Source organism: Arvicanthis niloticus, chromosome 13, assembly GCF_011762505.2.
Source record: "Arvicanthis niloticus isolate mArvNil1 chromosome 13, mArvNil1.pat.X, whole genome shotgun sequence".
Lineage (NCBI taxonomy): Eukaryota > Metazoa > Chordata > Mammalia > Rodentia > Muridae > Arvicanthis > Arvicanthis niloticus.
This window is the reverse complement of record NC_047670.1, coordinates 73186093-73212435: the sequence shown is the minus strand read 5'-3', so window position 1 is coordinate 73212435 and position 26343 is coordinate 73186093. Positions and strand designations below refer to the sequence as shown.

Genomic DNA, 26343 nt, shown 5'->3' with positions numbered 1-26343 from the left:
GGGTAAAGCCCTTGCCTGGCATGCATGAGGCTTGAAAGACAAGGAATAAGACAATAAAGTATAGGGCAAGGCCTGAACCTGCAAGTAGATAATTAGACTACACAAGCATTAATTAAGACTTGCTACTAATATCTATGTGTACAGAAAGGACCTGTTAGCAGCGTGCACTAATATATACCTGCTTGCCGATAGAAGTAAAGAGGTTAACAGTAAAATTAAGAACTAGCAACATGTAAACAAAAATATATATTTTCCCACAGTTTGTATTTTATTAAACCAGATAAGGAACAAAAAGAACAGACTAACTTCCCCCCACTAGTCTCCACTCATATATTTAAGATTTCAGTGTTTAAGTGAATAGTCTGTTTCTGACCTAGATCTGAAGTTATTTATGCTCAAAGGATGAGAAAAAAACCCTCTCATTTGCATAAGGGACAGAATGTCTCTGAGGGGGTGTGACCAAGAATCTTTTTAATTCTCCTGTAAAACACAAAGAACAGAAGATGTGTCTTTTTTTTTCCCATATTGTCAAGGAACAGAAGTGAATCAAAAAATTGTATTATACATCATCATGGTTCTGTAGTATATGCTTTATCAATTATTATCATCATTATTAGTATTAGTATTTGGGGGAAGGAGAGGAGGTTTATCTGGTAAAGGCACTTAGCACCAGGGCTGAGGAGGTGAGTTTTGTCCCTGAGACTCCTCTCAAGGTGAAAGAAGAGAATCTGTATACACACACACACACACACACACACACACACACACACCCTCAAACACACATGCACACCCACACACATACATACACAAATGAAATAGGTTTTTTTGTTTGTTTTTTATTTTTTTGGTTTTTCGAGACAGGGTTTCTCTGTGTAGTCCTGGCTGTCCTGGAACTCACTCTGTAGACCAGGCTGGCCTCGAACTCAGAAATCCGCCTTCCTCTGCCTCCCAAGTGCTGGGATTAAAGGCGTGCGCCACCACTGCCCGGCATGAAATAGTTTTTAATTGTGATAACATTTTCAACAAGCTGTTTATCAATCCTTATGTTCTCTGTGCCATTTAATTTTTTTTAATGAAGCAGAGTTGGTGTTTATTCATTACCATCAATTTTAAGCACAAGAGTTAAGAGAAAAGTGCTCCAAAGATTGACTATCCGAGAGATGGGTGTGGGCTTCTCTGAGCGAGCGCTGACATCATTTAGTTCTTGTTCTTGTTGATGTACTTACATGTTGGAAGCAGTCATCTCTCTTCCCTCTGATAGGAAATAATGAAGATGATGGCGTTGTATTTCCTATGAAATATGCAAGAAGTGAACAAATTATTTGTTTGTATGTGGATTATATTGATTTGTTTTTTCCTTAGAAAAGACTTTCACGATAAATTTAAACAAGAAAGGCAGGGCTGTGGACGGCAGGCTAGAAGAACTCACGCCACCATTGTTAGCTCCCAACCTGCAGCTGCTATGTTCCCAAGGCCGTCCCTCCCACACAAGCGCCTCGCCAGCCCAGAATGAATGGGCTCCACAGAGCTCGAATACACTGCTGCAGACGACCAAGACTCTGCTACTTAAAGAGGGGCCATCTGTCAAAATCCACATTTTCAGCTTGGTACCCAAACAAATATCTCTTTTCCTCTAAAATTTCATCCTGCGAATTACCAGTGCTCTGCAGCTCGGAGACTCATTGTATAGATCTTCCTTGCTGACAACGGAGTCTTTCTATGTAGCAAAAGACTGCCACTGTAATCTATTTCCTAGGGGTGAAAGCAAGACATTTTTGTTCCACGGGGCAATTGAGCAACAACCGCAGTCTCTGGCTGAGAGCAGTAGGGCGAGCAGCGGTTCCCACAGTCAGAAGCCCAGCTGTGGAAGGGGCTATTTACAGAACTTAGGGAACTACAGAAAACTGCAGCGGGGCTGGCATTGCAGTTGTCTGGGGATGAAAACAACATCACAAAATGGTTTCCTTTATATCAGACAACTCTCCTCTTTTTAATTTGGCATCTCAGTTATTTTTCACTTGATGTCATCCCCTCCCCCTCAAAAAAGGGGGGGGGGCGCTGGAGAAATACAAGCCCACACAAAGAGCTAATTTTTAAACTTAATTCTTTCTCCTTACATTTTCTGAATTCCGTATTAGAAAGGATGGCTCATGTCTAGGGACAAAGTAACACAGGCTCTGGGGTGAGGTAGGGTGTGGTGGGGGGGCTGGTGCGGAGGGCAATGAGAGAAAACTACTACTAAAAAAAGAAAGCTTTCTAGTAAACTATTAGGTACTGTTTTGTATATTATTTCTTTTCTTTTTCTTTTTTTTTTTTTCCTTTTTTCTTTTGGTTTTTGAGACAGGATATCACACTATATGTCCAGGCTGGGCACAGATTAGCTGCAATTCTCAGCTTCCCGATGCTGGGATTTACAGGCATAAACCACTAAGGCCAGTTATGATGACCTTGAGCTGCAAGTCTTTCTGCCTCTGATTCCCAGGTGCTGTTGAGGTCATAGGTGTGGTCTATTCGTACTGATCTTCTGAATTTTGCAATAATGATAATGATGATGATAATAATAATAATATAATAATAATAATAAATACAATAACTGTAAAACTAAACATTTAGCCACGCCCTTTCGACCATCATTCCCATATCTTCTGCTACTTTTTAAAGCAAATAAAGATATTAAATCCTGACGGAACCTAGTTAAATTTAGTGTACTATAAATGAAAAGCTGGAATTTTCCACAAAGAAATCTCAACATAAATTCTGTGATTAAGTGTTGGGGAAAACCTTAGATGATTTTAACTACCTTTAAGGCTTAGGCTACGTATAATCTTCCAACCCCAGTTTTCTTTCTTTCCTTCCCACCCCTCCCCAACTCCACCCCATAATGGATGCTCGGCTAGTTGCCTTTGCTAGGCCTTTGTCTGAAGGATGCAAAGTCTACGGATGCTAGGGGGAAGGGGTGGGGGAGAGATTACCTCATACCATGTCGCTTGCACCAATCACCACTCTCCTGTCACGGCTTCTCTGGGCAGACAGAGGGGTCTGGACCAACAGGAAAAGGCCCTGGCCCATCCCCATGGTGACCGAGCTGTATATAAGGAGCCGCATCCGCCCAAGTGCCGCAGGTTCTCTTACATCGACCGCCTAAGAGTCGCGCTGTAAGAAGCAACACCTCCTCTTCGCCTCCGCCATCCGCCCAGCAGCCGCGAAACAGCAACCATGGTGAGCAAGCTTTCCCTGATTCTCGGTGGAGGGTGGGTGTCAGTCGCCCCAGATCTGCAAGGAAACGCCCAAGGCTTTTGTCACCTCCGCGGGGAAGGGTGGTCTCCAAGTTTGGCTTAGTCCGTGAGTCCCGGCGCCGCAGTGCGGGACACGGAAACGCCCAGACCGGGAAGAACAAAGGCGGCGCCGGCGAGCGATCGCTGGCAGAGCCGGGGACTGCTGGGGACCACGGGGGACCGCCGGGAAGGGGGGTGTCGAGGGTCCGCTGCAGTAGGAGGGCAGGCGGTGGCCGAGCCCGCACTCCAGAAACACCGCCCCACTTCGCTAGGGGAAAGGGTTAGTTTGCGTCGGATCCATGGCAGCCGCTGTCAGGGAGGCGCAGGGGCGGGGTTGTTTGTCTCTTGCTTCCGTGGCGTTTTGGGAGGGGTTCGCTCTCACTAAGCCTCTCTCCCGAGCGTTTTAAAATTTTTTATTAAAAAAAAAATAAAAAAAATCTTTGCGGAAATGTATAGTCTTACGAAGATGCTTCGTTTGCAGAACTGTCAAAAATACGATTTACTTTACGGGGACATCTCGCTGAGGGGGGAGGGGAGCTGGATAGCTGGGGAATGACAAAGCCCACTTTGTGAAGCCCTGAGTAACCTGATGGTCAGAACCCAGGGAAACGCCCTTCCCCCCCACCACCCCCCCCGCAGACAATGAAAGTTGTCCCTCTACGACAGAAGTGTATCTCTATAGAATGAAATAATAGTGGTATATTATGTGGTATGTAGAGATTCATCGGTTAATTTTTTTTCTACTTTGTTATCTTTTCACTTGTTTTTTTTTTTTTAAATTGTTGGCGCTTCTTACGTGCTCTTTGTTTCTAGCTTAGCCTGCTTTAAGAATGTTTCTGTTCCATACCGTGGAAAACCTTCAAAAACAATGGATCTGCTGCTGCAAAGAAAAAAATTACAATCTGCACCCAACCATCTTTTGTTCTAATATGTGCACTAATTCAGTAATTCAGGCAAACGGTCCCAGACAGGGTTAGGAGGGAGCCTGAAAGCAGCACAAAGAGATCACATAGACAGCTGCTGGAAATAGAGCTTTCTCTGTTAAATAATGTAACAGCACAGACTAGCACCAGGCCCAGAGAACGCGGCAATGCAGAAGTCAGACTCTGTCTAGCTTGTAGCCTCGCCAGGGTATTGATGGGGTCCGCAGAAGGGTGTGGCTCCTGGCCTCAGCCGCACTGCAGATGTCCATGTTGAAATACCAGGTCCTATAAGATGAAACCTTCATCCTTACTTATCAGGAAAAGAAACAATTAATGTAATTACAGATAATTATTTCCTTTTTACAGAATCTATGCTTTGAATATTTTTCAAATATGAAAATTGTTCGATTCAAGCATGTCTATGGGAACAATGGGTTTGCACCATGTCTTAAGTAGTATGAAGGTGACATTTAGACCACACCCACTTTCTGTATTTGCAGTGGGTACTGCTCATTGTTCCTGTTACATTAGGGATATAACTCCAAATAAATTTACACAGTATTTGTATTTTTAGAAACACTTTAGAAGTCTATTAAAATCTAAAATAAAAATACAGCTTAGTATTATAACAGCTTAATTTTTTTATATTTTTCCCCCTTTCCACAGCGTGAGTGCATCTCCATCCACGTTGGCCAGGCTGGTGTCCAGATCGGCAATGCCTGCTGGGAGCTCTACTGCCTGGAACATGGCATCCAGCCTGATGGCCAGATGCCAAGTGACAAGACCATTGGGGGAGGAGATGACTCCTTCAACACCTTCTTCAGTGAGACAGGGGCTGGCAAGCATGTGCCCCGGGCAGTGTTCGTAGACCTGGAACCCACAGTTATCGGTAAGCTGACAGGGGGCTTCCCTGAGGCATTCCTTCTTGGCCACATACTCAGAATCTCTCTGCAGACCCAGAAGGGTGAGTGAGCTTGTGAGGGCCCTCGCGGTTGGTGGATGGCTGACGTCTTCTCCTTTCCAGATGAGGTTCGCACTGGCACCTACCGCCAGCTCTTCCACCCTGAGCAGCTCATCACAGGCAAGGAAGATGCTGCCAATAACTACGCCCGTGGCCACTACACCATTGGCAAGGAGATCATCGACCTTGTCTTGGACAGGATTCGCAAGCTGGTAAATGCCACATATGGATGGGTGGGTTTAAAATGGAATGGGAGGGGGTCTCGGTATCTGTCAAAATATGTCAAGCCTTTTCTCTCAGGTAGATATGGTTCCCAATCTAAAGGAATTGCAAACAGTGCTAAGAGTATGCCCTCCTAATAAAACATTACATTTCCTTTTCTTCCACAGGCTGACCAGTGCACGGGTCTCCAGGGCTTCTTGGTTTTCCACAGCTTTGGTGGGGGAACTGGCTCTGGCTTCACCTCCCTGCTGATGGAACGGCTCTCTGTAGATTACGGAAAGAAGTCCAAGCTGGAATTCTCCATCTACCCAGCCCCCCAGGTTTCCACTGCTGTGGTTGAGCCCTACAATTCCATCCTCACCACCCACACCACCCTGGAGCACTCTGATTGTGCCTTCATGGTAGACAATGAGGCCATCTATGACATCTGTCGTAGAAACCTCGACATTGAGCGCCCAACCTACACTAACCTAAACAGGTTGATAGGTCAAATTGTGTCTTCTATCACTGCTTCCCTCAGATTTGATGGGGCCCTGAATGTTGATCTGACAGAATTCCAGACCAACCTGGTACCCTACCCTCGTATCCACTTCCCTCTGGCCACCTATGCCCCTGTCATCTCTGCTGAGAAAGCCTACCATGAGCAGCTTTCTGTAGCAGAGATCACTAATGCCTGCTTTGAGCCAGCCAACCAGATGGTGAAATGTGACCCTCGCCATGGTAAATACATGGCTTGCTGCCTGCTGTACCGTGGTGATGTGGTTCCCAAAGATGTCAATGCCGCCATTGCCACCATCAAGACCAAGCGTACCATCCAGTTTGTGGACTGGTGTCCCACTGGCTTCAAGGTTGGCATTAATTACCAGCCTCCCACTGTGGTACCTGGTGGTGACCTGGCCAAGGTCCAGAGAGCTGTGTGCATGCTGAGCAACACCACAGCCATTGCTGAGGCCTGGGCCCGCCTAGATCACAAGTTTGATCTGATGTATGCCAAGCGTGCCTTTGTGCACTGGTATGTGGGTGAGGGCATGGAGGAGGGAGAGTTCTCTGAGGCCCGTGAGGACATGGCTGCCCTGGAGAAGGATTATGAGGAGGTTGGTGTGGATTCTGTGGAAGGCGAGGGTGAGGAAGAAGGAGAGGAATACTAAATTAAATGTCACAAGGTGCTGCTTTCACAGGGATGTTTATTCTGTTCCAACACAGAAAGTTGTGGTCTGATCGGTTAATTTGTATGCGGCAATGTGTGCTTTCATACAGTTACTGACTTATGCTTTAAATATGAATGATTTGTCAGAGACCCAAGCCATCCACTTCACTGATGGATTTTAAATAAAATACTCCCTGTCTTAAAAGTTGTCTTGTGTTCTGTATTTGGGTGTGTCCCAGCTTTCATGCTTTGGCTGAAATCAACACCATGACCAAAAGAGACCCGGGAGGAAAGGGTTTATTGGATCTTACTGTCCATCAAGGGGAGCTGAGGCAGGAGCTGAAAGGGGCAATGAAGGGGTGGAGCCTCCTGGCTTGCACCAAGCTGTGCTCTGTTTGCACTTTATCTGACCCAGGACCATCTGCTCAGGGGTGGTGCCACCCACTATGGACCCAGCCTTCCCAGGCCAATCATTAATCAAGAAAATTATCCCGAAGACTTAATTCCAGGCTAACGCAATGGAGGCACCTTCTCTTGCCATTTAACTGCACACTGTGTGAAGCGGACAGATCACCACTACAGGGTATAAAAAGTCAGTACCTTAAGATGAAAGAACAATGAAGCAGAGGCAGGAGGATTAAATGGTCCACCTACTATATAAGAAACTGCAGACCAGCTTGGGCTATGTGAGACCTTTTTATAAAAAACGGTTGGAAAGTAGAGTGTGTATACATAAACACACACATACATAAATGCCCAGCATGTCGGTGTATGCCTTTAATCCCAGTACTCAGCAGGCAGAGGGAGATTTCTAAGTTTGAGGCCAGCACACTCTGCATAGCAAGCAAGGTCCAGGCCATCCAGGGTTGCAAATAAGACGGGCCTTTAAATACAAATAATAGAACTATTGGTTCTAGTTGATGCATGTACTACAGTTACTTTCAAGTTATCTTAGAGTATTAAACCATATGATCCAAAATATATTTGTAAGTATCACCACAAAAGGGGGAAGGAAGGAACTAGCTAATGGGGAGTACAGGACAGTGACTGAGAAGGAAATATGGCACACCAGAATGAAAATGCATCACAGGGGCAGATCTCAGTGAGGTCAAGGCCAGCCTGGTCTACAAAGCAAGTTCCATGACCTGCAGAGCCATTATACAGAGAAACTTTGTCTCAAACAAACAAAAACAGAAAGAAAATGCCATCATAGACATTAAAGCAAAATAACATACTGGTTTTAGTATTTACATTTCACTTCATTAAAATTACTTAAAATGGGAGGTTGTTTTGTTATAACAGGCGCTCTAGATAGCACAAGCTATCCTTGAACTTTAGGTGTTGAAAGTTGCTAATTTACGGTCAGAATCTTTCAGTTAATGCTGATGGTATGCCACTGACAGAAGAAATGGTGACTTGTAAATGTGTCCTGGGGTTCTGTCAGCTGCTTGTCATGCTTCCTGGACAGCTACCTTGGCAGGTGTGTCATCCCACACGCTTCTGCTTCCGCTGTCCAAATTTCCCAAAAGATGCCTGTTCTCCAAGCAAGCGCCTCCTACGTTTGACCTAGATCGTTAATCTTTTTCCCAAACCCATCTTTAGCTGAATATCAAGTTGAAGACCTAATGAATTTAGTCAATCTAATGTGTTAATTAAATCTGAATAACTCTCTAAGGATATCCCTTTTGTAATACCGGCCAATAAACTCAAAGAAGAAAAGTAACGTGGAATATTGCAGGCAGCAGCAGATCCACTCCCAAACAGCTAGGTTTACAAAGGACTTTTATGCACTTTGTGTGTTTGGGGCTGTGAGGCACAGGTCCGAGCAGCAGTGTGGAAGGCAGAGTTCCCTTCTTTACTGTGTGGCTCCAGGGAGGGATCGTCATCTGCTGAGCTGTCACACCGATTAGAAGTAGCTTTAGATTGAGCATTTCTTTAGAAACTGAGCCCCGAGGTCAGTCCAGCTGGACAGAAGAGCCTGGTGTCTGTAACAGTCTTATATTTCTTTGCTCTTAGTGGAAACAAATTTTATTTTTTGTATCAGCTGCTCTTTTTATTTGACACTGCCAGTTAAGGGGATGTAATGGGAAATGTAGTTACTCAAATGCCCAGGTGTGGATCCACTGCCGAGTCCTGAAGCTCCAGTAAACAGCTGGCTTTTCTTCCTTCTTTCCTTTCTCTCTCTCTCTCTCTCTCTCTCTCTCTCTCTCTCTCTCTCTCTCGCTCCTCTTTTGTATATGAGTACACTGTAGCTGCCTTCAGACACAGCAGAAGGCATCAGATCCCATTACAGATGGTTGTGAGCCACCATGTGGTTGCTGGAAATTGAACTCAGGACCTCTGGAAAGCAGTCAGTGCTCTTAACCACTGAGCCATCTCTCCAGCCCCCCCCCCCCACTTTTTTTTTTTTTAAGACAGGGTCTCACTATGTAGCCCTGGCCATCTAGAGTCTCACTGTGTAGAGATCTCTGCCCTTGAGTAACTGGCATTAAAGTCTTGTGCCACCAAGGCTGGCCCAAAGGCTAGTTCTGAACTCACAGTTATAGAAATGGCCTTGGTAAAGTCAGTTGTCACAGATCAGAAGAGAGAGACATGAGTTCAAGGGCCAGTGAGATGGCTCAGCAGGTAAAGGTGTTTATCACCACATCTGACCACTTAAGTTGGTTTTTGTTGTTGTTGTTTTCAAGACAGGGTTTCTCTGTGTAGCCCTGGCTGTCCTGGAACTCATTCTGTCAACCAGGCTGGCCTCAAACTCAGAAATCCACCTGCCTCTGCCTCCCAAGTGCTGGGATTAAAGGTGTGCACCACCACTGCCCAGCACCACCTAAGTTCTATCTTCAGGATCCACATGGTGGCAGGAAAGGACTGAGTCCTGATAGTTGTCCTCTGACCTCTGCCCCCTCCGTGAACACACATACACAGAAACGAATTAAAACTAACTGTAATGAGTCTGGACATGGTGGCACTCCAGAGGCAGAGGCAGGTGGATCTCTGTGAGTCCAGGCACAGCCTGATCTACCTAGTGAATTCAGGACAGACAGGGCTATGTAGGGAAGAGACCCTGTCTCAATAAAAGAAAGCAAAAACAAAACAAAACATCAAGTGTAACAAAAACAGGCTTACCAGATGAAGGAAAGGGATTTATAGGAGCAGGATCTGCTGGGCTGGAAGGGAGGCAGATGTGAGAAGAGAGGATTAAGGTAATTAGAATGTATTATATACAAGGGTGACATTGTTAAGGACAGCTAAGTGATACTCCTCTGAGAAGCCCCCACACAAACACTCTTGGGTGTGCCTTACTTTTTCTCTCTGAGACCCTGTACTTAAAAATCTCCTTTTACTAAATTCCAGCTCTGCTTTAAAAACAAAACAATCTTAGCCAGGTGTGGTGGCATGAGCACCAGAGAGACAGAGGCAGGTCGAATTCTGTATGCTCCAGGACAGCATTGGGAGGCAGAGGCAGGCCGATTCCGTAGGTTCCAGGACAGCACTGGTTGTTACACAGAGAATCAGTATCTTGAAAAAAACAAACAAACAAACAAAAGCAAAAAATAAGAACAAACAAAAAGCAGTTTTAATTTTTTTTTGTCTTTTGCTTTGTGGTTGTTGCTTTTTTTTGAGACAGGGCTCTACTATGAAGCTTGGACCTAGCTAGCCTAGCAGCTTGACTTGAGGTGTAGACAACACTGGTTTTGAACTCCCAGAGACCCACCTGTCTCTGCCTCCTGACTCTGCCTCCTGAATGCTGGGATTAAAGGCATGTGCTATCATGACTGGTAAGAACCATTATTAATTAACAACAAGTAAATGGGTTTTGTTTGTTTGGGGTTTTGTTTGTTTGTCTTGTCTTTTTTTTTTTTTTTTTTTTTTTTTTTTTTTTTTCGGTTTTTCGAGACAGGGTTTCTCTGTAGCCCTGGCTGTCCTGGAACTCACTCTGTAGACCAGGCTGGCCTCAAACTCAGAAATCTGCCTGCCTCTGCCTCCCAAGTGCTGGAATTAAAGGCGTGCGCCACCACTGCCCGGCTGTTTGTCTTGTCTTTAAGCTGTGCATGAAGGGACACATCTTTAATCCCAGCAAAGGTGTGGCAGAGGCAGGTGAATCTCTGTGAGTTCAAGACCAGTGTAGTCTATATAACAGTTATTGGCCAGGGTTACACAGTGAGACCATCTCAAAACAAAACAAAACAAAATCAACAATGAAAATTTGGTAGTAACTGAAGTTTGAGTTTAATATGTCAACAAATGTAACATAGCATACGCTGAAGTGGAGTGTGGTAGACACGCCTATGATCTCAGCGCATGGATGTGGCAGCAGAGGGCACAGGAGGACCAGGTCATCTTCATCCACAGAGCAATCCGATTTAAGTGAGATTCTGTCTCAAAAGAACCAATCCTCAACAATTCAATGAAACACGCAAATGAGACAGAAGCCGGACTGGGGGGACAGCTCAGTGCTAGAGCGCGCACTCAGTACATCCAGCTCAGTGCTAGAGCGCGCACTCAGTACATCCAGCTCAGTGCTAGAGTGCGCACTCAGTACATCCAGCTCAGTGCTAGAGCGCGCACTCAGTACATCCAGCTCAGTGCTAGAGCGCGCACTCAGCACATAGAACTGCGCGCTCAATGCTCAGCACTGAAAAACAACGGAAAGACCAAGACAGAGCTGCAGATGAAGCTCCGTGGGTGGGGAGCTTGGCTAACGTGCAGCGAGCCCTGGGTTTGATCCCCAGCAATGATCAAGCCTGAGGAAGTGACGTGTGCCTATAATCCTAGCACTCTAAACACAGAGTTGAGAGGATCCAAAGAGTCGGAGGGTACTTTGGATACATGAAAATGTCTCAAGCAACAACACAACAGAAAACCCATGCAACCAACCAAACATACAACCAGTCAAACACACAAGCAAGCAATATGGCATTTCCTTTACAACACGAAATAGAATTCTTCTATGGTCCAGCAGCTATTGGTAGATACTCAAAGAACTATGTATGCCCTTGTCACTTGGCATTTCTGTGGAGAATACCCAATATAAGCTAAGTACTTAAAGAAAACATTTAGATCATGCTTTCAGTACACGGTCTCTGGCTCTGTCCCCCCATCCCATGTATGTAAGCAGAACATAACAGCCTTGGGAGTATGGTAGAACAACATAGCTCGCCTCATGGAGAACAGGAGGCAGAGAGAAGGGACCAGAGGATAAAGTTTACCCTTCAAGGACATATCCCTGGTAACCTACCTCCTTCAACAAGGTCTCACCTCCTAACTTCTACCATCTCCCTATAGAATCATTGAATTATGAATCCAACAACAGATTAATCCATTGATCAGGCTGGACCCCTCATTATCTAGTCACTTCCTCAAAGCCTATCAGCCAGAAACCAAACCTTTTAATACTCAAGTCTTTCAGGAACTCTTCAGATTAAAACCTCAACAAATAGTAAAGAGAAATGAGAACAAATATTTATGGGTGTAAAGCACCTGTATTCACAAAGGGCACAAGGTGGAGGGAACCCATTAAGGTAGATGAACAAAATATCATAACAAGCAGAGAAAATAACAAGACAGTGATCAATTCAAAGGAACTGGGTGAAGATATTGTTTTAAATTATCTTTTTTTTTTTCAAATTAAAACTTTTATGTGTATGTCTATGATGTGTGTATGTGGCAGGGTCGGGTCTGGGTGGGGTTGCTTAACAAAGTGTCTCACTCTGTAGCTCTGGCTGTCCTGAAACTCACTATATAAAACAGGTTGGCCTTGAACTCACAGAGACCCATCTACCTCTACCTTCCCAGGACTGGGACTAAAGGCATTTGCTACTATGCCAGGCTGTATATGTGACTCTTTTACCTTTATGTATAGACATGCATCTTGAGTGTCCTTAGTACCTAGGAGATCAGAAAATATATTGAATCCCCTGGAACTGCAGTTACAGATGGTTGTGAGCCACCATGTAGGTTCTGGGAATTGAACCCAGGTCCTCTGTAAGAGCAATGACTGTTCTTTAGCCCTTGGGCCATCATTCCAGCTCATTTAAAAAGGACAAACTATCTTATTTATATGTGGGTGTGTCTGAGTGAATGTTTATGTACCACATACATACAGGAGCCTGGAGAGGTTGGAAGAATGTATTGGCTCCCTGAAAGTGGGTTACAGACGGCTGGGAGCCACCATATATGTACCAGGAACTAAACACAGCTCTTAGAGCAGTAAATTCGAATCTGCTGAACCATCTCTCTGGCCCACTTTTGCAATTCAACTTTGATTTGTTCTGAGGTTGGTCTCATTCCATAGGTCTCGTTGACTTGGAACTCACTATGTAGTTCAGCCTAGCCTTGAGCTTGAGGCAATCCTCCTGTACCCGATGTCCTGCAATTAGCAGGCTAAATTCTTAGTAGAGCTGTGATATTTGTACCTATTTATGCAGTACAGTGTGGTATTAAAAGTCAGAAGTGGGGCTGAGAGGATGTGGATAACATGTTTGCTGTGTGAACATGAGGACTTGAAATCAGATCCCCAGCACCAACAAACAAACAACTGGGGCTGGAGAGATGGCTCAGTGGTTAAGAACACTGACTTGCTCTTCCAGAGGTTCTGAGTTCAACTCCCAGCAACCACATGGTGGCTCACAACCATCTTTAATGGGATCTGATGCCCTCTTCTGGTGTGTTTGAAGACAACAACGGTGTACTCACATACATGAAATAAATAAGTCTTAAAAAAAAAAATTAAAAAACCCACCTATGATGGTTTACTTATGCTTGGCCTAGGGAGTGGCACTATTAGAAGGTGTAGCCCTGTTGGGGGAGGTGTGGCCTTGTTGGAGCAGGTGTGTCACTGTGGGTGTGGGCTTTAAGACCCTCATCCTAGCTGCCTGGAAGCCAGCATTCTGCTAGCAGTCTTCAGATGAAGATGTAGAACTCTCAGCTCCTCCTGCACCGTGGATGCTGCCATACTCCCACCTCGATGATAATGGACTGAACCTCTAAACCTGTAAGCCAGCCCCAATTAAATGTTGTCTTTATAAGAGTTGCCTTGGTTGCCCGGCAGTGGTGGCGCACGCCTTTAATCCCAGTGAAAGATAGAAAAATCATAAGTTGATCCCCTGAACCCTACTCTTAAAAGCAAAGACATAAAAACCTGTAAGTCAAACACTGTGTTGCCTCAGTCCCAGGAAATTAGCTGAGCATTTGAACAGATGGCCCTAACTAAACAAACCCTAAGATGTATGGTGTCAGGATGCTATGGGCCCGAGATTAGCTTGGCCATGCTTTGAACTAACAGCCCTGAGACAATTGGTGCCAGGATACTAAAAGTTCGAGATTAGCCTGGCCCCCTTGAACTGGAGCTCATGATATATAGTGTGAAACTGGTTCGAAATAGCCAATTATAAAGTGACACACCATCCATCTTAAGAATTTGAGATCAAATGTATCGATGACCTAGTGACCTGTTCCCCCTCCTTCCCCCTTCCCTAACTCCACTCTCAGCCTTCCCCCTTCCCTAACTCCACCCCCACCTGGTTTGTAGATTCCACCTTAAAAGCTGTAAACTTCTTTTGTTCTTGGCTGAATTCCTCTGCCCCTGCGTGGGCTTTTGGGAAGACAGCCCTGGCTAACCAGTAAACCTCTTGCGATTGCATCAAGTTGTGTTTCTCGTGAGTGATTTGGGGTGCATCTGCAGTTTTCCACGGATCGGTGAGGTCCTTTTCATTTGGGTTTTACACCAGCACTTGGGAGGCAGAGGCAGGCGGATTTCTGAGTTCGAGGCCAGCCTGGTCTACAGAGTGAGTTCCAGGACAGCCAGGACTACACAGAGAAACCCTGTCTCAAAAAAAAAAAAAAAAAAAAAAAAAAAAAAAAAAATGAGTTGCCTTGGTCATGGTGTCTGCTCACAGCAGTAAAACCCTAAGACACCAATGAAAACCGGGTGTAGTGGCACATGGTACTTTGGCTAGGAACAACTCCCATACATTCATGTGTTTCAATGTTTGTCCCATGGGGAGTGGCAGTCTTAGGAGGTGTGGCCTTATTGGAAGAAATGTGTCACTATGGGGGAGGCTCTGAGTCTCCTATGCTCAAGCTGCACCAGGAGATACTCAGTCTCCTGCTGCCTGAGGTTCGAGGGTAGAACTCAGCTCTTTCTTCAGCACATGTCTGCCTGCGATCATGTTTCCTGCGGTGATGATAATGGACTATACTTCTGAAACTGTAAGCCAGCCCCAAGTAAGTGTTTCCCTTTTTTAGAGTGGCTGTGGTCATGGTGTCTCTTCACAGCAATAGACACCTGAAGACATGAAACATACTGTAATCTCATTGGATCCCTGGGGCTTGCTTGATGGCTAGTCAGTCTAGTTGAATCAATGAACTCCTGGTTCAGTAAGAGGCCCTATCTCAAAAACTAAGGTAAGAAATGCAAGGTGTGGTGATGCAGGCCTTTAAACCCAGCACTCTGGACTCAGAGACAGGTGGGTCGATGTAAGTTTCAGGCCAGAGTGTGTGTGTGTGTGTGTGTGTGTGTGTGTGTGTGTGTGTGTGTAGGGAAAGTTAGAGGAAGGGAGAGAACCTGAACATATATGTTTCAGTATGTATCTTCCTCACTGGCCACTCCCACATCTTGACTGTGGTCCAGGGTACACGGCTGCTGGTTTACACTGTAATTATGATTTGGAATATCCCTAAATGGTTTAGTGCCCTCGATCCATGGTATAGGGAAATAGTACTGTAATGTCAGGGAAATATTAGTGGTCCACAAAAAAACAGACAGGAGCTAATCTGTTGCAACTCACAGCAGGGTCTTTATTCTATTTGAGCTAGCTTGGAACCCTCCCCCAACACACTGCCATCATGAAGGATGGTTTTGGTGGTGGGGGAGACCGAATGTCTAACATGGCAAGACTTTATAGTAAGCAGCAAGTGGGGGTTGAGTGTGTGAGCATCTAATTGGAAAGCTACTGTGGCCTGTAACATAATATAGTCATAAACTTAATTTCTACTCCCTCTGCATTGGTGGTCTGTTGCCGCCAGCAGCAACAATGTTGAACCGGGTTCACCTGTAAGAGAGGCTGAGAATAGGGAAACAGCGGGAAGAGATGAAGCCAAGACAAAGTTCTCTGATCAAGGCTCGAGGTTTAATAATTTGCTTTCACATATAAAGGGGAAGCCCCCACCCCCACCCCCAGAGTCTCTTCTCGGTTCTGCCCAGGGGCTGGGCAAGGAGATAGCAGTCAGGAAGGTGTCAAGGCTAGCTCAGCAGGCAGTCCATTCTTCTTAGCTCAGGTAGGAGGCTCCAAGGCGCCAAGGCTGGTAATGCAATGCATCTCCTAGGTCCTACTGTTGCTTGGTCTATTGTGGTAAAAGACTTTGCAGGCCTGCTCAGGCCTGGGGGAAGGGCACAGTGGTCATTAGACAGAGGGTGGGCTTGAAACCTGGGGGTACAGGTTTGACTGGGAAATAACCTGGAGACACTGGTCTTGTTGAAGGTGTAACCTGGAGACACTGGTCTTGTTGGGGATTAGCCTAGAGACTGGAGCTAGGCTTGGGTTTTGTTGGGGGGCAACTTGGAAACTAATGCCAGGTACCAGCCTGTTAGTTTACCTGAGTTCAAACTTAGGTCAGGTTCTCTAAAAGAGTCGGAACTTACACGGTTTGGTCTAGCAGTACACACTTAACAGGTGGGGCTGAATAAGGTGTTTTTAATGTTTCATTAGTGTGTGTGTGTTGCTCTCAAAGACATAGTTCCAGGGTGAGCAGCACCACCCAGCTAGGCTCCCCTACCTGTCCCAATATGCCAACCAGAGACAAATGACAGTGAGAGAGCAGGGAAGATGCATTTAACTGACACACTGGGAAGGAACAATCTAGGCTCAACAGAGGAAGAACTGAGGCTAGGGGCGACCAGTATGAGAATTAAAGTCTTGTTGAAGGTATAGCCTCTCTATCAGCTTAGCTCCAGTCCAGGAGGGCGGCTGACAAACTGTTAATCTGCATCACTAGTTTCTACAGGACGATTGTTTCTGCTCCAGAGTGCAGCTCTGCCCTTGTTAAGTAACTCTGCGTGAGGCATGGGAGAGCAGAGGTGGTGGCCGGGTGGGGGTGGGGATGTGGTGGGGGGAGGGGCTGGCTGATGGTTTACTTTTCTGGAATCCAGCGACTGCAGGTTTAAGACAAGGACTTAGCTTCCTGCCTTCAGCTCTGTGGCTCTAGTGAGGAGCCAATAGTGTGTAACAAAGTAGCTTCTAAATAACTGTTCCAATTCCTCTCTTGTGTTTGAATACTCAATCTCGAGGGAACTGGGGTGTCTGCTGACCTGGCTTTCCAGGTTTCTTGGCCTGGTGATAAACTAATACATGAGAAGGGGATGGACTGTAATGGCTGAATGCACAAATAAAAAGTACTAATTACAGGCGGTAGAAACATCAAAAGAATTTTACTGTCCAGTTTTGTATGTTAAAAGTCTAGATGCAGCCAGGCGGTGGTGGTGCACGCCTTTAATCCCAGCACTTCAGAGCCGGAGACAGATGGATCTCTGTGTTCAAATGACCTCAGATTTGCTCAAAAGAGTCCAAAGACAAGGCCTGTTAGACAAACAGTAGATACTCAAATAGTTCAAAAGAACCCCAGAGCAAAAGAGACAGTATTTCAGGGCAAATGGCAGATGTCCAAACAGCTCCAAAGGGCCTCCAAGCTGACCTGGAATAGCAAGGACAAGCAAATTAGAAAATTTAAGTCAGTCTCTCGAGTCCACGAAGCACGGACACTTGTTCCTCTGCTTTATCAAATGAGAAAAAGCAGTAATCTTTGTCCAAGTCAAAAGAAAAGAAAAAGTCCCTATAATAAAAGTGATCCCAAGATCTCTATAGGACCATTTGATCTTTCCCATTCTTTTATGGTCACCTGTAACTAAGGACTGAGACCCGAAGGTTTGTGACTCACCCAAGTTGTAAGTGGAGTTTTAGAACAGAGGCCTCAGCTCCAGCAGCCCTAAGGAGCCAGGCTTGATAACGCACCCCAATGTAACTATCAAAGCTAGGGGTAATGGTGTGGGCCAAAGAAAGGGAAGTTCATCATTCTGGAGCCCAGTAACTCCAAGTTCATCTTCAGGTACTGATACAAGCTCAGCTTTAAGCAAAGATCTGGGGCAGGAAAAAAGATATGTTCAGAATTAAGAGTCCCAGTCAGGGACGCAGGCTGAAGAGATGGTTCAGTGGTTAAGATCATTGGCTGTTCTTCCAGAGGACCCAGGTTCAATCCCCAGCACCCCTACATGGCAGCTCACAACTGTCTGTAATTCCAGTTTCCAGGTGATCTGACACAGAGACACACAAGCAAAACACCAATACACATTAAAAAGAAAAAAAAGAAAAAAAAAAAAAAAAAAAGAGTCCTGGTCGGGGTCCTGTCCATCCCTGTCTCTGCTCCGGTCCTGCAAGACAGCTAACCAGCTGCTAGTCTCATCTTTTGTTATGAACCATTACTTCTGCACCAGGATCTGTATCACCCTTCTCTCCTCTGGTGTGTGTGTGGGATGCCCTTCCAAGGCTTCCAAGGCAGAGTTCCAAGGACCTCAAGCAACTGCAGTTTTAGGACAACAACGAATCTCGGTGCCTTCAGCCTGGTGAGTCACCGGTTTTGGAGCCAGAGCTGTGTCTAGGTGCTTGTTGCATTTGACTGTGTGCCAAATCCAGGTCAAGCCCTTTAAGACGCCTGGAGCTTTGTTCTCGTTCTTTTAAAAGCGAGCCACCATGCAAAGAAGCTCCAGCTAGATTACCAGTGGATAAAAGAATGTGCGGAGGGAAAGAAAGGTGATGTGGGAAAGAACTTCCTATCACATTCAACAGGGGACCAGAGCCCAAGCAAGGCATCTGCCACTCTAGACCTCCCAGTTGATGCCAGACGACACAAGGGATCAAGAACAATATTTTCCTTTTTATGAATAGTTGTTTTAAGTAAGTTTTGAGGGTGATTAGTTACATACACAGGACAGGTAACAGAAAAGGGCTTACACGTGTGGAGAGAAGATAAACACACTGGTATAACATATATTCCAAAAAATTAGACCCACTAATGAAAACTATCTAGAAAACATCTCTCAAACAATGCTTTATTTAATATCACGTCTGTGTTTTATTTTGAGGGTTTTTGCTTAGTTTTTGTTTTGTATAGTCTCGAGCCAGGGTGTCTGGTTAGACACCTTTAAACTTTAAGCATTTGGAAGGCAGAGACAGGTGAATTTCTGTGAGTTCAAGGCCAACCTTGTCTACACAGTGAGTTCCAAGATAGCCAGGACTATCTAAACAAAACAAAAACCCAAAATCTCACTAAGTAGTCCTGGCTGGCCTAGAACTGTGTAACCAGCCTGACCCTGAACAAATATCCATCCTCCTGCTTCTGCTTTCTCAGAAGCTGGTATGACAGGTGTGAACACAGGGACTCTACACTGGTGAATTTCCATTAGTTCCAAATCACAGAAACACACCCCACCACACCAAATTCCTAAACAAACTTTCTTCTACAATAGGAAATCCAGAGGTAGGCAGCCTGAGGCCATGCAGTATTGTAAAAATATCTCTTATATTCGAAAAGACTGGAACATTTGCTGGACCTCATAGCCAACGTTCATAATACCCCTTGAGGAGCGTTATACTGTGAACTCAGCCAGTTTAGCCTGAGAACAATGGAACAATCAAACTTTCTTTTGCCTTGGATTTCCAAAGTAATTATGTTTTACAACCTAAAACTTCTGTTGCCCCTGATCCGTGTGTGTGTGTGTGTGTGTGTGTGTTACGGTAATAAATCCTGAAAACAGCAAATAGCCAAAAAGCGACTTTATGAAACAAGTATCCACCGTAAATGCTGAAGCAGCACAGATACTGCTTGATCACCTTTGTTATCTGGGTCGGTGACTTCATTCATTGTAAGCTTCTTAAAGACTTCTATGAAGTATCCTCCATTTCTTTCCCATGTGATGCTTTCTGTGCTGGTCAATAAAAGCAAGGCCAAAGCACTTTATTAGGAAATACACAGGAGGGGCTGGAGAGATGGCTCAGTAGTTAAGAGCACTGACTGCTCTTCCAGAGGTCCTGAATTCAATTCCCAGCATCCACATGGTGGCTCACAACCATCTGTAATGGGGTCCGATGCCCTCTTCTGGTGCGTCTGAAGACAGCGACAGTGTACTCATATGTTGGGAGCTGACTCCTAGCAGAAAGCAGCAATCATCTTTGCAACCATCTCGAGCCACATACCCTGACAAGAGACTTGTTTTCAACAGCCCACAACAGCTGAGCACACTCTGATAACATCTTGTTTTGCTCACATATCTTGTTTTGTTGTTTAGTGCCCCCAGCTGCACGGTGCACATGGTATCCACGCCTGCAAGGCACGTGGCAAAGTGCCTTCAGCTGTGTTCTCCTGCGTGTCCACGGCAGCAAGGCAGGTGGTAAAGCATATAAATACCCAGGATTTCCTTTCAATAAATGAGACTTGATCAGACCTTCTGTATTGTCTCCACTCTTCGAGCCTCTTGCCCCTCCATCCCCACTCTCTCTCTTGCTAGACCTTGTTGACTAACCCGAAGACCAGAGCAGCAGTGCAGGCCGGGACACTCATATACATAAAATAAATCGGAGAAACATGTGTTAGGAACAGTTTTCTTTTTGTTCTCTGTTTTTGAGACACAGATCTACCTCCCTCTGCCTCCCTCCTAAGTGTTGGCCACCCACCTGGCCCTCAAAACTGTCAGATAAACGCCTTCCACTAAGCACTGACACAGACATGGCCAATATAGCTGCAGTGGAAACTGGAACCCTACTCCTCACAAAATTAGGGCTCTGTTATTAAGAAAGACTGAAGAACAATTAGTGTGTATATGCACACACATATGCATGTGTGTATATGTGTGTGTGTTTTGGTGCATACACGTGCATCTGTACAGGAGGTCAGAGATCTACAGAGAGGATCTTCAGTTTCTCTCTACTTTTGTCTTTTGTTCTTTCTCTCTCTCTCTCTCTCTCTCTCTCTCTCTCTCTCTCTCTGGTGAGAGTCAGGGGTGTCTTTCTACATAGCCCTGCCTGTCATGGAACTTACTCTGTAGCCCAGGCTGGCCTCTGCCTCTTGAGTGCTGGGATCAGAGGTACACACCACTCTGAACACCACTCTGACTGGCCACTACCTTTCTTTTACTTTTTAACTCTGTGTTTCTGTGAGCCTCCATGTGGGTATACGAACATGAATGTGGTGTCCTTGGAGGGAGAGGCATCAGGTCTGGAGCTGAAGCTAACAGGCAGTTGTGAGCGACCTGATAGAGTATGGAACTGAATTGGTTGAAGCTTTCTCAAGCACTGAGCCATCTCTCCAGCCCTACCACAGTACTTTCTTAGGCAGGGGTTTCTCATTGAACATAAGAGCTCATAGGTTCAGTTAGTATGGCTACACAGAGAGCACCAGGATACTTCTCCCCCAGTTCCTGCTTCCCACACTGGGGGTCTAAGATGCATACTACCAGGGCCAGCTTTGACATGGCTAGTGGACAGAGAGCTCAGGTCCTCACAGTTGAGTGACAGACACTTTGCTCACTGGGCATCTCCCAAGCCGGTATGTTTTACTTCACTGGGCTGTATTGTATTTTATATATTCTAAACACTTATTTAGAGAGTCCGTGCATGTGGAGGGGTGAACATGCAAACTGTGCAAGGGATCTCCAGGATTGCAGCTTCTGTGGGACTTTCCCTAGACTGGGGTGACCTTTTGGGAGATGCAACTGCTTCGGTACACCGATGTTTAGAGTGCCGAGCAGAAGTAGCTTGTGGCAGCCAGGAAGTAAAAGACAGGAAGAAAAGGGCCCGCACCCTAGTATCCACTTCCAAGTCATCCCACTGCCACTGACTGTGATTTCCTTCCATCAGGTCCTACCTCCTAAAAGTTCTCCTCCTACCCAGGGGTTCTGCTGGCTGGGAGTCATGCCTTCAACCCATACACATCTAAGACATTCAAGATCTAAGCCATAGTAAGCATTTCGTCAGCCCGTCCATGCTTTCCAGCTGACAGAAAGAGAGTCAGTGGTCATTCCTGGGGGATAAATTAGAGCAAACTTTCTTTCTCAACACTTGCCTTCCGCCGGGCAGTGGTGGCGCACGCCTTTAATCCCAGCACTTGGGACGCAGAGGCAGGCGGATTTCTGAGTTCAAGGCCAGCCTGGTCTACAGAGTGAGTTCCAGGACAGCCAGGGCTACATAGAGAAACCCTGTCTCGAAAAACCAAAAAACAAACAAACAAACAAACAAACAAACAAAACCCACTTGCCTTCCTAGCCTCCTCTTTCGGAACTGAACCTGGTTTTGACCAACAGGATATAAAAAAAGAAGTCATTTTAAGGAGTTTCTGATGTTTTCCCTCCCTGTTAGTGTCACCGCTGTTTATTCTGAGAAACAGGAATTTACAACACTGCTTAGGCTGGTCTTGAACTTACTATCTTCCTGCCCCAGCCTCCTAAAGTATGTATAAAGTATAAAGACATTAAAAGTATGTACCAAGCTGGGCAGTGGTGGCGCACGCCTTTAGTCCCAGCACTTGGGAGGCAGAGGCAGGTGGATTTCTGAGTTCGAGGCCAGCCTGGTCTATAGAGTGAGTTCCAGGACAGCCAAGGCAGAGGCAAGTGGATCTCCAAATTCAAGGGCAGTACGGTCTATAGAGTGAATTCTGAGACAGCCAGAGCTACATAGTGAGACCCTGTCTTTAAAAAATCCCCCAAAAAGTGTGTGCCTGTCTTAGTTAGGGTTATACTGCAGTGACCAGACACCATGACCAAGATAATTCCTATAAAGGACAACATTTAATTGGGGCTGGCTTACAGGTTCAAAGGTCAATCCATTATCAAGGCGGGAGCATGGAGGTGTCCAGGCAGGCATGAAGGGGGAGGAGCTGAGTTCTACATCTCCAGGAGACTGCCTCCCACGTGGTTAGGAGGAGGGTCTCATTGCCCACCCCCACAATGACACACTTTCTCCAAAAGGCCACACCCACTGCAATAAGGCCACACCTCCTAACAATGCAGTGTCATTCCCTGGGCCAAGCATCTTCCAACCACAGTGTCACTTTTAAGTGACTTAGAAGTGGCTGAGATCGACCTCCAATGATGAGACCTCCTGCTTGTCACAGTGGTACCCACATGACAAGGGATGACTCAGCATGACTCAGCATAAGGGAGATGGTGGTGCTTTATCACTTCTACAATATCTCTTCTATTTCACCGGTGCTCATGGTGCTGTGTCTGACTGACTCAGTAGCCTGACAAGGACATGCTCCCCGATCCTCTCAGAGAAGTGGGATTAAAACGTGCAGTTGCCATGTAGTTAGGTGTGTGTTTGTGTGCCACTCGTAAGCCTGATGTGCTTAGAGGTCAGGGGGCACCAGACCTCCTAGAACTAGAGTTACAGATAGTTGTGAGCCACCATGTGAGTACTGGGAACTGAACCTGGGTCCTCGGCAAGAGCAGCAGGTGCTCTAACCACTGAGCCACCTCTTCAGTCCCAGCAGTTTTAATTCATAATGGTGAATGTGAAAATAAAATTGTTAGCTCTTTTAGTTAAAAAATAATAGTAATCATTTAATCCCAGCACTCCGAGGTAGAGAGGGCAGATCTCCGAGTTCAAGGCCAGGCTGCTCTATAGTTGTGGCTACACAGAGAACACAGTTTCCAAAAAAACAAAAAAACAAAAAAACAAAAGTCACTTCCTAAGAGGCTGAAGATGTTCTCACTGGTGGTAGAGTGCTTGTTGCCCTAGGAAGCAGTTGAAGGCCCTGGGTTTAATTCCCAGCACAGCATAAAGGCATGGTGCTCCATACCTGTAACTCCAGTGTGGTTGGTGGTTTGAATATGCTTAGCCCAGAGAGTGACACTAATAGGAGGTGTGGCCTTGTTGGAGGAACTGTGGCACTGTGGGGGTGGCTTTCAGACTCTCCTCTTAGCTGCCTGGAAGAGTCTTCTGTTTACCTTCAGAACAAGTCATAGAAATCTCAGCTCCTTCTCCAGCACCATGCCTGCCTGGATGCTGCCGAGTTCCCGCCATGATGATAATGGACTGAACCTGTGAACCTGTAAGCCAGCCCCAGTGAAGTGTTGTCCTTTATAACAGTTGCCTTGGTCTTGGTGTCTCTTCACAGCTGTGAAATGCCAAGACATCCAGCACTAGGAAAGTGGAGGCAGGAGGATCAGCAGTTTAGTATTGTTCCCTGGCCACAGACAGAGCTAGAGACCCAATCTCCACAAATGAAAGTGAATGAAGCTGAGAATTTTTTTTTCCTCCCCTTCCCTTCCCCTTCTTGCTCCAGCCCCACTCATTCCAGTCCTGCTTGCTCTAGTCCATGGGTTTTTATTTATTTATTATGTTAGTACACTGTAGCTGTCTTCAGACATCCCATGGCATTAGATCTCATTATGGTTAGTTGTGAGACACCATGTGGTTGCCAGAATTTGAGTTCCTGACCTCCAGAAGAGCAGTCTGTTCTCTTAACCGCTGAGCCATCTCACCAGCCCCCAGAAGTTGAGAATTCTAACTCATACCTATAATCCCAATCCTTGAATGTTTGAGGTAAAGGATAGGGTTGGCCTGGGCTATACAGTGAGTTTTAGTGATAGAGTACTTGCCTAGCAGACATTAGTCATTGGGTTCAATTCATACACATACACACTCTGCCCTATACCATACCAGCCCCATGAGTGCTGGATCTCTGGGTCTCACAAGGTAGAAAGATATCTGATCCCTGCAAATTGTCCTGTGACTTCCATGTACTCCGTGGCATATACCACACACACACACACACACACACACACACACTGGCATATGCACAAACTCCCAGCCCCAGACACATACACACTCATTAAATTTTAAGTAAAAAGTTGCCAGACATGATGTCTTGAATTTCAGTGCTCAAGAGTCAGTGACAGGCAGATCTTCGAGTGTCTGAGGCCAGCCTGGTCTACATGGTGAATTCCGGGCCAGTAGGCACAACAACATAGTGAGATTCTGTTTCAAACAAAATTAAACAAGGAAAAAAGAAAGAAAGAAAGAAAGAAAGAAAGAAAGAAAGAAAGAAAGAAAGAAAGAGAGAAAGAGAGAGAGAGAGAGAGAGAAAGAAAGAAAGTTAGTTCAATGTCATTCTTGGCTAAGTTAGTTTCAGAACAAATTGGAATATTTGAAACAAAAGGAAGAAAGATCAAGAACTACCACATCAAAAATTCTTCAGCCAGGTAAACTGGTGGGTCTCCGTAATCCTAGCGTTTGGAAAGTAGAGACAGGAGGATCAGAAAGAATTCAAAGCCAACCTCTACATGAATCTGAGGTAACCTGGGTTATATGAAACACTGTCTCAAAATAAAACCAGAAACCTTTTTTGACAAGGAAATGCAATCATGTTTTCCTCTTTCTCCATGTTAATTGCAAATTACATCTTCTATTTATTTTGGTGTGTGTGTGTGTACATGGCACATAGGCGAGCAACATGTGTATGAGCATGCATGTGAAGGCCAGAGATCAACTTTAGGGTTTTTGTTTTAAATTTATCACACCAGTTTATGTTTGGCTGTGTTTCTGTCTCCCAACACCCCCTTGTTTGCTTGTTTTTGATACATGGTTTCACTGACCTGGAACTAATCCAGAAAGGCTAGTCTGGCTAGCCACTAAGCCTCTGTCTCTGCAGCACTGGCGATACAACCACGAACCACCATGACTGTCCTCCACGCCCTTTGGGTTCTGGGGAATCAAGCTCAGGTCCTAACTGGACCGTTTCCTCGGCCCCCAACCCCCCGACATGGCGGCTGCTGAAGCACTACCAGATCCCCCTCTTCTAATACCAGGCATCAGCTCCTTCTCCTAATTAACCGGCCAAGGCATTCCTTTACTGTGACTCCTGGAATTCTGTTCAGCTGCACCTGACTAAAGGCGCCTGAGGATCTGAAAGGGGGCGTTCTCAGGCTGCACAGCTGCAAAGGATCTGTGCTCCGTGCTGTCGCTGCCAGGAGGACATTTTGAATAGTTTGGTAATTACTGTGTTTCTGTGAGGACAATTTTAAAGCCACACGTTAGCCCCGATCACCTTATGAATAGTGGTTTATGGTCCTGAATATGGTCCTTATGAATAGTGGTTTACGGTAGTGTATAATCTGGTACTTAGCATAACGCCAAGCAATCCTTTTAGGAAACTTACATAGCACAAGAAATCCCTAATATTCTTCTGTGAGACATTTTCCTTCTAGGTTCGCCTCACTTGTTCAATTTAATTACTATTTGAAATGTTTCAGAAATCTTTTGAAAGAGTCCTTACTTAGGTTATTCCAGGCTAAGGACGGGACCTGGTCTGCCCTTATTTTAACAAGCTCAATATTCTGTGTTTAGCTACTACCACCCTTTGGGTGATTCAAAATGCTTCCAGTACTTGATACCCTTAGTTTTGAGAACGAGTCATTACAACGGATCAAGCATGGCTACTCGCCTTCATAAGGGACTTTCACAGCAGGTTAAGTACAGAATGCACAGCCTTTAAAGGAAGCAAGGAGCAAGGTAAAACTCACTCATCCAGTGTGGGCCTCAGGAATACAATCAACTGAGCTATCCGGACCGCACCCATATTAGGAGGCTGCTTCACCTTTAAAACTGAGGACACGCCAAGTCCCAGGCTCGCCCACAAGGAGCGATTCTCCCCCTAGTCGCCTCTGCGGCAGTACCCGCTGCCGCCCCGCATTGCAGCGGCGCGCCCCTGTCTGCAGCATGGCGCGCGCCCCGGCGGCCACCCCGCCCCGCGGGCCCACGCGGGGAGGGG

At 45.7% G+C, this 26343-nt stretch overlaps 1 protein-coding gene and 2 long non-coding RNA genes across 10 annotated transcripts in view; 1 reads left to right on the top strand and 2 right to left on the bottom strand.

Annotated features, from left to right (window-relative positions):
- LOC117719090 (uncharacterized) overlaps positions 1–3116 on the bottom strand; it is a 50672-nt gene extending 47556 nt beyond the window's left edge. For 7 of the 8 annotated variants that reach the window (XR_013103464.1, XR_013103462.1, XR_013103465.1 and 4 more), the window contains exons 1-2: positions 2973–3116; positions 1227–1291 (exon numbers count right to left, since the gene is read on the bottom strand). This is a non-coding gene — a long non-coding RNA (uncharacterized LOC117719090). Of the gene's footprint in view, positions 1–247; positions 1292–2972 lie in introns of those variants that run through there. The other variant, XR_013103463.1, reaches the window with a different exon arrangement.
- Positions 2917–6733, top strand: LOC117718493 (tubulin alpha-1A chain). The gene is made up of 4 exons (XM_034516085.1): positions 2917–3219; positions 4865–5087; positions 5223–5371; positions 5549–6733. Exons 1-4 carry the CDS (start codon positions 3217–3219, stop codon positions 6527–6529), a joined length of 1356 nt encoding a protein of 451 aa, XP_034371976.1. The 5' UTR covers positions 2917–3216; the 3' UTR covers positions 6530–6733.
- Positions 6734–16930: 10197 nt separating this feature from the next.
- LOC143434162 (uncharacterized) lies at positions 16931–26309 on the bottom strand. Its single transcript, XR_013103461.1, has 2 exons — positions 26096–26309; positions 16931–17217 (listed from the first exon to the last, which is right to left on the bottom strand). It is a non-coding gene; the product is annotated as an uncharacterized LOC143434162 (long non-coding RNA).
- Between the last annotated feature and the right edge of the window lie 34 nt (positions 26310–26343).

Coding starts and splice junctions, on each gene's coding strand:
- LOC117718493 (XM_034516085.1), top strand. Junction 5,088..5,222: donor CCTGGAACCCACAGTTATCG/GTAAGCTGACAG, acceptor TCTCCTTTCCAG/ATGAGGTTCGCACTGGCACC. Junction 5,372..5,548: donor TGGACAGGATTCGCAAGCTG/GTAAATGCCACA, acceptor TTTCTTCCACAG/GCTGACCAGTGCACGGGTCT.